General features: G+C 45.2%; 1 protein-coding gene across 1 annotated transcript in view; it reads right to left on the reverse strand.

Moving 5' to 3' along the window:
- LOC147435253 (uncharacterized) overlaps positions 1-13,118 on the reverse strand; it is a 179,350-nt gene that overhangs the window by 124,606 nt on the left and 41,626 nt on the right. Inside the window, exon 7 of the mRNA XM_086487709.1 lies at positions 330-456. Within this exon, the coding sequence (XP_086343835.1) occupies positions 330-456 (127 nt within the window). The remainder of the gene's footprint in view (positions 1-329; positions 457-13,118) is intronic.

Genomic DNA, 13,118 nt, shown 5'->3' on the forward strand with positions numbered 1-13,118 from the left:
TCCAATTCTTTTGCATCATTAGAACTTCGATTATACATGTATAAGTCTGGAACCATCTGATTCCATACATCCGTATCCTCACCACGAGCCATCTTCACGCGATACTCATGGTCATTGTCTGCGTCCGCAGGCTCAGTTTCTACACCAATTTTGCATCCACAAAATTGTGTGAGCTTCCATTATCAAGGAGTACGGTCACGACGTGACCATTGATCTTCTGGAAAAACAGAGAAGATCGTGCTTATCAAACACTTTGGTGCTAAAAGTACAATTAGTGCATGAACTGTGCGCTAGATGATGGATTTCAACTTGAATGATATCAGAGTTACCTGAGATCTCGTGAATCCGAACTGAAGAACGACCTTGCAGTTTCTTTGTCTTCTTCTTGGGGCAATCCTTGATACGGTGACCCATCTCGCCACATCCGAAGCAAGCCTCCTTCTTCACTCCATAAGCCTGAAACGGGAAACGGGTGAAACAACCGAAATGGGTGAAACAGCCGAAATGTTTCACCTGCAAGGTGAAACGCCTGAAATAAAAAAATTCCTTTAGAGAATTTGGTCATTAAATAGTTATTTATTTATTATGTATATGTTATTTCAAGGTTAACATAGCATGTGTCTCTACTCACTGCACTGTGAACACCTATTTTGTCGATACATAACTCTATATATACACAAAATTGGCGTTCCAGTCAGACTTTTCAGTAAGGCCTTAGCCTAGGGTAAAACGTTTTGGGATGAAACGCCACGTTTCGGGTTTGAAACGTTTCGCGGTTACGCTGACCCCTGCACGGCCCCTTCTAGAGAGGCCAAGCGACTGTTCGTCTGAACATTCGCGTTTTCCAGGTAACACCCTAGTCAAAGCTCTGAAAGTACTTGTAATCCATGTGTATAGAGCATGCGTGAACAAAATTTGAATGTTGCCTGGCACGTCGTCACGCTGCGGATCCGTTTTGGAGGAATCCATGGCAAAATTCGTGAAAAACTAAGGTTTCAGGCAAAACTGAAACCTTTTCTGCACTTTTCGGTGGCGAAAAGTTGAGCTTCGAGGAGCTCTACGCGTCGGCGTGAGCGTCCGAAGGCGAGCAGGTGATGGCAGGAGCGCGGGAGTGCAAGCGGGTGAGAGAGAGGAGTGGCAAGAGAGGAGCAGGGAGCCCAAAATGTGAAGCTCTCTAAAACTTTCTCAGTCTCTGTAAGAAGTTTTTATCAACCAGCAGGTTTCACACTTATTTTAAAAATTCCCAAAGTGACCTAGGCATCTTTAATAAAAAGGTGCACTTGATTAAAAGAATGTGGCATTGAAACTCAACGCAAGGCCAAAATCTGCCAGCATTAAAAAAAAATCAGCGAGGGCTACAGGTATTGTCCACGCGTGGAGAGAGAGGGTGAGCGCGAGTACAATGGGGGGGGGGGGGGGGCCTTGTGAACGCTTGTGCCCCACATGCGACAAGCATATAAAAGAAAAGCCACACTAGTTCCATGCTGGAATCCCACGCTGTCTCTTCCCTCCACATCAGAAGAACGATCAGCCCCTCGCTTACCCCCCCCCCCCCCCCCCCCCCCCCCCTCTCTCTCTCTCTCTCTCTCTCTCTCTCTCTCTCTCTCTCTCTCTCTCTCTGTGTGTGTGTGCTTCGCACAGAACAAGGGTACAGAGAATGATAAGATAATGTACTTGTGCTGATTTGACCCTTAAATCAGGCAATTAATGAAGAATTTACTGATTTTCATCGAAAATCAGCAAATTTAATAAAAGTTCTCTAATTTTCTACTGAGTTTTAAAAAAATCAGTGACAGAGCGGTAATTTGCATCTGCAAACACACATACGAGAAGAAAAAACAAGAAATTTCAGCAATTAATTACCAAGAATTACGTGATATTGAGGCTCCCCGACTCAAACCGATCCGTAGGTGTGTACACGGTCCTTCGTGCAGCCAAGCCGGCTCTGATACCATGAAACGAACGAAGAGAATGGATCTCCCGGCTACACAGACCGCCTACAGACACGCGTCGTACGAACCACCCAACCATAGCCACCATCCGGCAGCTCCCCCGTGCTGGGCCAGCGTCCGAGGACGTAAGCATGCACCTGTAAGACCGAGCGTCCCATACCACCCGGCCTCACCTCCTCGAGGTGACCTCGCGCACTCCTAACCTCGTGGGCTAACCACTGGCACTCTGCCAGTGGGGGTCGATAACTGCAAATGAGGCCTTGGCCTCCCTTTTATAATAATGGTCGGCCACACTAGCCGGGTTCACACTACGCCCGCCCAGACACTGGACGCCCATCCCGGCGGTGTCTGGGCTAGATCCCCTCTCCTATGAGCGGGACATAATAGTAATGCAATATGGTCTTTGCAAAAATCTGATCAATGTTGGATAAAGGCTCTTACTATAATTTGGAAGAGCCATTTGCCTCTGAAGGAGCATCTATTTTTATGGTGCTTCTTGGAGGGAGTTCTCTCTGTTGGAACTCTCCTTAGTGCACGTCACATCAGTAGCTCTTCTTGTTGTGTCAGATGTTCAGCCTCTGATGAGACTGCCAGACACCTGCTTTGGAATTGTCATTTCATGCGGGCCTTCCTCGACCCCATATCAGCATGTATGCGCCTCAGCTTTCCCTCGGCAGTTTTCCACAAACGGTTCTAGGCTATTGGCATTCTCCCATCTTCCCTTCAACGATTTGCGGTCTTCTTCGCATGGGTCAGAATTTGGTCTCTGTGGCGTCAACGCGATTTTCAAATGTTCAATTAGCATGATGCAGTTCCCTTTCCTTCGTTCAAGATTTCAATTCGGCAATCCTTACATTCTGTCCTTAATATTGGGGACATATCCCTGGATATCCTACAGCTCTTCTATGTTTGATTTTAGAGCCTTCACTATACTGAACACTTATGTGTTCTGCCCTTTGTATCTGATCTTTCTGATGGGTTTTCCTCACTTTGAGGTTTCCCATTTGTAAATCAATCAATACCCAAAAAAATAAAAAGTGTGTGCGAAGGGGGGGGGGGGGGGAGATCGTCATTGGAAAATTTGAGTTAGTACACATTCACATTGTCCAAACAGCTATATGGTTGGCATACAATTTCATTATTTCGGCTTACACAAATTCGCCACTAGAGAACCTCGGTCATATGCTTTAATTCAATTTCTTCTGAAGAAAGAAAAACTTTAGTATTAGAGGCGTCACGGCATACAGAACCTTGATAATGTGTCTGAATTCGCATATATAATGCTACAATCATGCATCCTCTAACTTTACAAACAGGCTTCAAAATAAGATGAACATAAGAAAGTCAAGCTTAAGAATGTCGATATAGCATGGTGGCCTCAGAAAAGGTCTAGAGGCTAGTTTTTAAGTGCACCTGTACTCTGCATATATCAGCCAATCCTATAGAATTTGAGAGCATAACAGGTACATCTACTTTAGATGTGCCTTTAATTGGAGAATACGGAAATCCTTCCTCTATTATATGTTGAAGTTCTTCCTTGCCTTGATATTTTTCACCATAAAGCAAATAGTCTACATGTCTTTTCTTCACCTGGTTAAATCAGGAAGAGAAACAAAGAGAGACATTTCTTAGAAACAAATGCTATTACACTATTTTCACCCAAAAACGTGCCAAGTTATTAGAGAAACAAAAGCATCAACCAAGTATGTAAGAATTACTCTTTCCTCTGCTCTCCAAATCTCCATCAGAAAATAATTCCACAGAGATATAAGACGGTCCACCAAATTCCCCTCAAGGCACTCTATCATGCTGGACTTACGGCTGCAAACTTGTGCATATCTTTCCATGAAATGTCCCACCCAATATGCTTAGTGCCAATTCGCTAATTTATAAATATAAAGCTGCAAGTTGGAGTCATCCTCTCTAGGCCAAGAAGGAAAAGCTATGCTAAAACCATTGCTATAAGGCACAAGAACCACTCTATGAAATGGCTCTGTCGACATCATCTGCCTCGTTCATGAAATGTCTATCAAGTGCCCGTGAATGCCAACAGAGAGCTCCGCATGTGCTAACCAATATTTCGCATCCCTCGTAACAAATCCTAGAGATGTCCGCTATCTCTTACACTTTTCAATAAGTGTATTTCTGAGGTATCAGACTACATTGATAAATAGGGTGATAGAGGTGCACAATTATCAAGAAATTTGGATACCCATGTTGTTTTATGTGGAAGATATTACTCTGATTGCTGACTCCGCAGACGGGATACAGATGTACAAGATAAAGATTTGTTTGTGAACCTTGGCAAGACAAGGTGATGATATGTAACACCAAGTTGCAGTGGGTGAGAGCATCAGCACCAAATTTTACTTATGGTGAGGAAGTGATTAAGTACGTAGACTCATACACATACTGGGAGTTGCTTTTGCAAAACCCTCTTTCTCTATGGGAGAGGCAGAAGCTTCGAGCGCCAAGGAGTGCCCTTGCAACTACTGAAGGAGGAGGGAGAGGGCATCGACCAAAGACTTTGAAAGATTGACACCTCCAAACAACTGTGAAGAGGAAAACCAGGCACAGCTGAAAATCCCTAGACAGCATCCAGGATCCGTTGAGAAGCAACCAGTGCATAGGAGGGTAAAGGATGGGAAATAAGAAGCTGACCAGAATCCTGTTACCACTGTAACGGCCCATCCCAAAAAAGAACCACCAGCGACAGCCATAAGGAAATCGCCACCAGGTAGCGGCTACAAAGCACCACCACAAGAGGGAGCGGCAAGGTCGGTGTCAAAGGCCAACAAAGCAAGCGAGAATTGAGGAAAAGCCACCAGCAAAGCACCATGGACGATATAAAGGTGTCCTGGGTGCAACCACCAAGTAGCCGCTAAAAAGCACCATCACAAGAGGGAGTCAACAAGGCCGAGGTCGAAGGCCAACATAGCAATCACCAGCAAGGAAGTGACAATGACCAAGGAAGAGCAGCAACAGTGTGACAAAGATCGCCGATTCAAAGGCAAGAGTGGAAGCTCTTATCACAGTCAAACCCGTCAAAATACCAAACCCGTCAAAATACCGTCATTGGGAGAAGAACACCACACTCAGGAACCCACTACATCCACCCCTGCAAAAAGAAAAAAACAACATGATGCTTGCACGCACGAACGCCCACGTGACCTAAAGAGATTAAAATAATGCAGGACCACACTCTCTTGCATAGAAGATGATGACATGGCAACTGTACGGACGCCCGTGATTTGTGTTGGCAATGCCACGTGGGAGGATGTAAACAGCTTTGGGCGCCATCTTTTGGGACCAGATGCTTTTGAGGTTGAAGCTTTTCATGTAAACTGCTTTTCATTGACCAAGGGCCTTCAAATATGTGCAGAGGGCTCTGTCTCTAGCACTCTTCCTCCTAAAGGTGCAAAGTGCGAGTACCGGCATTGTACTGAGTTCAAGCAGTATAAAGAAATACCGAAAGGGGCGCCAGCGTTTGGGGCCATTGCTCTCTTGGGGTGGAACTCCGCCACTCCCGCCTCGTGTTGTGCATCTCTTTCTGTTCAGTTGTTATTTGAAGTGCATAAAGTTTTTCAGTTTGTTCTTTCCCGTTGGCACGTGGTGCCTATCCCCGTGACAGTGGTATCAGAGCTTCAGGCGTATGCTTTTCTGAAAGCATACCGGTCCCACCAAAGAGCAGACAGAGCAAGTTGGCACTTCCAAAGTTTACAAGAAATTTGATTAAAGAATCTCCGTGTCTCGACACCGGACTTATTAGTCACTCCCAACCTTGCATCGGGCGCACTCCCGTCTTCATCGCTCTGTTTTACAGGGCATAAGCCATTCGGAACCCAAGACATGGCGTTCATGGATTCGGCAAAATAATTGCAGTTTCTCCTCGACGAGCTTTGTGGCATCCTCAGCAGAATCTCCCGATGCTCCAAAGTTTTCAATAGTTTCTGAATTACGTGTTACCTCCTCCTGATGCCCCAAGAGGTACCTCCTCTGGTACAAGAAAGTACAAGAGCTTTCAACCGCCAACCGTCCTAGCCATCTATTCCAATTGAGGGAGTCTTCAAAATATGGTGCAGCAATCTGACCTGATCCAATGCAACCACCTTTGCCACCACCGTTGCCCCACCTCCCCTACCACCACCGCCACAAGGTTACAATGGTTGGAGCCCGTATAATTAACCTTATTATCCATACCTGGGACACGAGCCTAACCAACCAAAAGATTTCAAGGATAACCGCTTGACAGGCAAATTTTTCACCTTTTCCGGGATGAAAGATCGGAAGAAATCATTGCAGTTCCTACAGCAATTCGACAACATTTATGCTTTTCAACTTGAAAATGCTTGCCACAGAGACCATGGACGATTATAACCAAAGGTTTCTTGATGTCTACCTTCTGGTGCCTTTCTTTAAGTTCATTTCCTTGGTAGGAGGACCAGTGCGAGTGATACACCATTGGACTACCATCACCGTTGCACGAATAGTGTCTATCCAAGCAAGTCTCGACCATGCAAGAACTTATGGACCATGCCGCGGTCGGCTACGGACTGATGAAGGGAAACTTGGAGTTTACCATAGAACCAACTCTGGCCACCAACCAAAACTCTCGGTAACAACGAACGAATTCTCGGGAGTCTAGTGAAACCCAACCTCAAAGGCCTCGTCTGACACAGCTCAACGAGAAGCTTTTTTACAAGAAGGCCGATGCTTCGAATGTTTTCAAACAAGGCATACATTCACTACATGTCCCAAGCGAGCCACGACCTCTTTATAGCAACCTTCTGTTCCCACAACAGAAAGATCCCTAGGGAAACCGCCAACTAAGAGAGCTAGACCCGCTATTGGACTAGTCCTTGATATCTATGGCATACGCCTTGACTGTAGAAATGAATTGTGTGGAGCTTATGGCAAAGTCAACGGCTTGAAATCCCTTAGCTTCTTTGACCCCGGAGATGCAAAGAACTTCATCCATCCGGAATTCTTGAAGCAAATGCACTTTGATTATGATGCAGAGGGTGGAGAAACTGAAGCCGAGCTAGCCACGGGGCAAACTTAGAACCGCTCATTGGTGATCTTCCAATGACTATCCAAGATTATCATGGAAAAGCCGATTTCCACATTATGAAGTTGGACAATTGCGATGTTCTCTTGGGCATGCCTTGGCACGACAAGAATGATGCAACTCTCCACATCCAGAACCGAACAATTACCCTGATGCAGAAGGACAAGCCAGTAGTCCTCAAAGTTCGGTTGTCCGAAAAAAACCTGAATGAATTTTCTAGTTGTTTTGTAGTTAGATACTTTTGACCTCTGTTTGAGGAAGTATTGTTTGAAATTTGTTTGAAATGGATGGTATCTGTTTTAAACCTGTCTTGGTTCCGATTGAACTGTGTGACTCTTGTTTTTATGCTAGTTTAATTGATTGGTGAATTTACTCCCGAGTGGAGTAGTGAGAAATGTTGTTTGGGTATTGTCTGAACCTCGGAACGACACAGACAAGATGTCTCTGGAGCGTTTCGTTGTATGCTAGAAAGCCTCCAAACGACGTAGATGGGATGTCTGGGGAGCGTTTTGTTGTATGCTTGAACCTCAAAGCGATGCAGGCTACGGTCTGGGGAGTGTTTGGTTGTACCAGTCCTTTGAACTCATGGCTCGGGCCTTTTTATAGATTATTTGCGGGGGGAGTGACGAGGTAGTCCTTGAGTAGCTTCATACCACAGAACGTCTGTCTCGGGAGAGTGCTCAATGGCACTCTTCCTTGTGTCTTGTAACATGCATATGTGAGCATTTGTGTTGCAGTGTGATGTGCCAACCATTCCTTATTGGATGAGATACTTCTGGGAAGTCAACGACCCAGGATATCAAGAGTTTTGATCTAGAATGAGACTCCTTATTGGATGAGATTTTTTCGAGAAGCCAATGGCCAAGGATATCAAGAGCTCCAATCTGGAATGAGAACATTGATTGTCCCTCGGAAGTTTTTGAGCTAACTTGAGTTGTTTTGCAGATAATGTCACAAACTACTAACGTATCAAGCCACTTAAGAATGGAGCCGACTTGCATATCCCAGCCGAGGGGCCTAAACCCTAAGAAGAAGCAGCAAAAGAAGTTTTACCAACTTACTGTTGCTAAATTGGCTTTATCTTACAGAAAAATAATTATTGGATTTATAAGTGAGAGGGTTTTCTCGCTTGGAACACCAAGGAAAAATAATTCCAAATGAATTATTGGAATTTTAAGTGAGAGGGTTTTTCTCATTGGAGACATCCGAGTACAGAGTATTCCTAGTGCATCGTTCAAAGTAATGACGGGAGAACTGAGAAGGAATATCTGTAAGGCCACCAGGAACGGGTACTTCTAATGCGTCACATCGGATGGGTGACGGGGAGCATCGGGAAGAAGTATCCGACCATCCGGGAACGGACATCTGTGATGCGTCATAGGATGGGTGACATAGAGCATCGCGAAGAAGATTGTACCGTAAGTTCCGTAGGAAGTGACTAGGTGATGGGTATTCCTGATGCGTCACAAGGTGGGTGACGGGTGCATCTGAAAAGGGGATATCCATAGTCAAGAGGAAATTCCGAACTGTGTTAGAATTGTGCACAAGGAAAAGCAAGCACTTGAATGAAGATGGGTTCAGAGGAAACTTTGAGGAAAAACAGATGCTTTCTGAGAAAGCAGGATTGCTTTTCGGGGAAGCAGATGCTTTCCCGCGAGGATGTCTATGTCTGCATTGCAACTGTGCATGCGATTGCATCCAGGGACGCCTAGGAAGTGTTGTGAAAGCATTGTTTTTAACTTATAAGGTTTTATTGAGTTTTTGGGCAGGTTCAGACTATTTTTAAAATATGCCGACCGCCCACTTAATAAGTGGGCAGCCATCTGATAAATAAGGGAACAGATCAATCAGCGTTTTCTCTTTCTCTTTTTCTGGCAGAACAGCGAAAAAAAAAAAAAAAAAACGGCCGCGATCTCTACGCGAGCAGCTATCTTTGCCATGGCCAAGGAGCTATAAAAGCATCACACGCCCTCTCCCAATGGGAAGACCAATCTTTGCAAGGAGGAGATGCTGCTGCAGATTTCAGCCGTAAAGAAGACGTTGCCAGTGATGCCCATGGCTGCCCCAAGTGTACCAGATGTCGCCAAGACCAAGTGCGCGAGTTCCCTCGCGAAGAAGTGCCTACGGAGCGTGTTTCCATCGCAACAAGCTGCTGTTTTTCTCTGTTTTCAGCCCATAAACGTCGTAGACGAGGCTGATTTACGAGAAGGAACCTGAGAACACACCTCTTTTGTGTGTAGGATTGGAAGAGAGGATTTTCTATGTAGAGATCTCTTCCGGGAAATTGCTTTTTCGAGAACCGAGTTGCGTTACGAGCGTCGCAACTTTGAAGATACGATTTTTATGTTATGATCTCTAAGTATTTGATTGCAGGTGTACTTCCTCTTCGTGAGGAAGTAGGAGCAGAGGAAGGCATGAGCCTCTGCACGATAAAAGCGCTATGAGGAACTAGAGCCAGATCAGCCCAAGGGTTTCGTACCCAAGTTTGGGAAGCAGATCCACGGATCGAAGAGAGGTAGACTCTCGAGATGTGATCCGGAAGTTGAAATTCCCAAGGGAAGGACTTAGTGTCCAAGAAAGCGGAGTTATTCTGCAGGAACAGGACTCTGGAAACAGAGTCAGAAAAGAGTTGCAGGGATGCCATGCCCCGAGTCTGGAAGGTGTGATCCAGAGGCGAGAACCTTGGTTCTCAAGGATTTGGAATAAGGAACGGAAGTTCCTTGGAATAGGGTTTTGCCCTAGGAATCGGAAGCCGAGGCTTTCGGGAACCATCAAGTCTTATTCTAGAACGAACGTCGTAATACGTTCGGTTCAAGTGCTTGTATAGACTTCTTCTCAATAATAAAGATACTATTACGGGGGGAGACCAACCCATCTTCTGGTCCCCAGTCCTGTGTCGATCTTCTCACTCTATCTCTCTCTCTCTCTCTATCTATTTCTCTCTATATCCTTTGGCTTCAATATTAATTGATAAATTTTATTTATCCGAGTATATTTTATATTGCTATGCGCTCCCGTTTGTGACACTTACAAAGTCTAGCCGAGTGGCCTATTTTTAAAATAGAGTTCCCACCAACTTATGGGGCCCCATCCACAAATGACCTAAAGAGATTAAAATAAAGCAGGACCACACGCTCTTGCGTAGAAGATGATGACGTAGCAACTGTACGGATGCCCATGATTTGAGCTGACAGTGCCACATAGCAGCCTGTACGGATTCCCACAATTCGCACTGACATGCTAACATGGTAGATGTCCGCATTTTCATGATTTACGCTGGGCAGCTTTAAGCGCCAACTTTTGGGACCAGATGCTTTTGAGTTTGAAGCTTTTTTTGTAAACTGCTTTTCATAGACCAAGGGCCTTCAAATATGTGCAGAGGGCTCAGTCTCTGGCACTCTTCTCGGTGAAGGTGCAGAGCACAAGTACCGGCATTGTACTAAGTTCAAGCAATATAAAGAAATACTGAAAGGGGCGCCAGTGTTTGGGGCCATTGCTCACTTGGAGTGGAACTCCGCCACTCCCGTCTCGTGTTGTGCATCTCTTTCTGTCATTTGTTATTTGAAGTGCTTAAAGTTATTCAGTCTGTTCTTTCCCATTGGCATGTGGTGCCCGGCCCCCTAACAGTAGTTCTTCCCGTCTGGTGCTTCTCGTAGACTTTGACTGCTTCCGCACTCTGCATCCGACCGATCCTTGTTAGGCATTCTTGGCTGTCCAACCCCGCCTGCCCAAGAGCCCGGCATACTGCCCTGCTGCCCGTGCCTAGCTAGAGCTGCCCGGAGCTACCCGCTGCTCGAAGACATCCACAATCCCCAAAAGGCCTCTTCTCACGGGGCCTTGGCACCAAGGGCCAAAGCCCTTGAGTGTTGAGCTCCCCCCACTTAGAGGAGCTTCCCATCGGCAACATAGCACAAACTCATCGAGCGGAGCTTTCAAAAGTTCATCAATGGGTTTTTCAAGAGCTCGTTTCCCACCGCCAAATCTTCACACAAGCTCAAGTACACACCTTGATATGTATGATTTATCCAATTTCAAGATTGGAAAAAGCACCACCACATGCATTTGCACACACTTGTCTTTGCATCTTGTATTCACCTTGGCATTGGACACGAAGCATGGTCACATCTTGCTTCACAAAGATAACAAAATTTGTAAAGGATCAAACACTACTGGACAACGGTTAAGACCATCCTCACTAGCACCTATTTGCACAAAATCTCACACACATGTCATGCCGACATCTGCATCTATTTTGAAGATTTTGACAACACATTTGTCCCAGGGGAGGAGAAGCATCAACAACACTACTACTTTGCAGCAAACATCAGCAACAAATCACAAACACAAAATTTTGAAGCTTTTAGGCCTTCAACTTTGATCTCCAACATCGGAGAAAGCTCCATTTGTATTTGAGCCGACCACCTTGACTAGCATACATTCTCTCAAGGGGAGGCACCTTTTGACACGTACTCAACTGTTAAATTCTCTAGGGACAGGCACCTTTGATCCTACACAGAGTTGACCAATCTCTGGGGAGGATGTTTTGATTTTGGTCTTGCATCCTGTGATAAATTCTCCAAGGGAGGATCTGTTGATAAATTCTCCAAGGGAGGATACCTTTGTACTTTTGGGTGCTACTATGACACACACGGGGAGGCTTGTTGGGGTGTGTGACACATCCGCACCACCAACTAGTGGAAACCCCCTCTACATTGGAAGCCTACACATATTTGACACCATTTCTTACATCAGCACATACTCTCTCCCAACTCTATAAAATAAGCCCAAGGCTACACACTTTGTATCCTCTCATATCCCAAGCATTTGAGCCCACTTTGTATCCACCATTTGCATTCTCATTTGTCATTAATCTACTCATGATTTGCTATCTCTATTAGTGTCGATCTCTCTCACTAATCTCTTGTAATTAGCAGACTAATCACATCATGAATGGTACACTTTCGTTTCCGCCATAACCCGTTCCTTTCATAGCTAGGTTAAAGTGTCACACGCAGTGGACAGCAATTAGTAGTCACATTTGTCTTGGTTCACACTTGGCAGGTAGACCTTGACGTCAACAGTCTAGTGGACCAGAGGTGCTTCATGGGACATGGAGTGGTGGCCGAGTGGACACCATGGCCAACCTATTGCTTTCCACCACAATCCAGATATGTATAGCTGTCTCTCATAAGATATTTCATAGTAGACATGGACTAGAATTGATCCACACCAGTATCCTCCTTCACATAGCCAGCATCAGTAGTCATGAAGCCATCTCTAATTTCATTGTATATACAACCTTTATCTCTTGGGAATCTTGTAGATGTGTTTTGGTTGTTCTCTCATGCTGGTAGTCACAGTTGGTCTTGGTTCACACTTGGGCGGTCACTTGGCTGATGGACTTGGTCATCAGTAGTCTTGTGGACCAGAGGCGCTTCGTGGGACATGGCGGAGTGGTAGCCGAGTGGACACCATGGCCAGCCTATCGCTTTCCACCACAGTCCAGAATATGTGTAGCTGCCTCTCAGAGATATTTCTTAGTACTTATGGATGGCATGTATCCGTTGTATACATAGTCGGTCTTGTGTGGTCTAGTGGTACGAGTCTTTGGTCTAGAGTTCAGTCATTGTCACAACACTTACCCTGCACTATTTGAGCCTCAACACCCCCATTGTATCTTGTGAGCACTTGGTATGAAGTGTGTGTGCTGACTCCTTTTACCAGCCTCCACAATGCACTAAGCTTCATGTTATATCTTTTGAAGAAGAGGATCTAAATACTATCAAGCCCTTCCCTTATAGATATCTTTTGAGAGCCTTCAAATTTCACAGATTTCACCCGAGGGCGGGCAACTCAGGTAAGCAAGATTCTATTTCTACCAAGAGTACGTTTTAAATCCACATGACATGGGCAGTAGGCATCGTGTTAAGCCAAAATTTAGATTGCTGCTGTATGTGCAAGGTAAGCGCTTCTTATTGGTCTGACGAACAAAGTTCAAGGCAAAAAGAACAAATTGTCACAGCTTTATTTCTGTACGATACTCGAGCAGATTCTTTTAAAATCAGAACTTTTCATACATCAGAGGAAGGGATCAAGGC

Source organism: Adiantum capillus-veneris, chromosome 18 (genome assembly GCF_014529385.1).
Source record: "Adiantum capillus-veneris isolate H3 chromosome 18, ASM1452938v2, whole genome shotgun sequence".
NCBI classification, from domain to species: Eukaryota; Viridiplantae; Streptophyta; class Polypodiopsida; order Polypodiales; family Pteridaceae; genus Adiantum; species Adiantum capillus-veneris.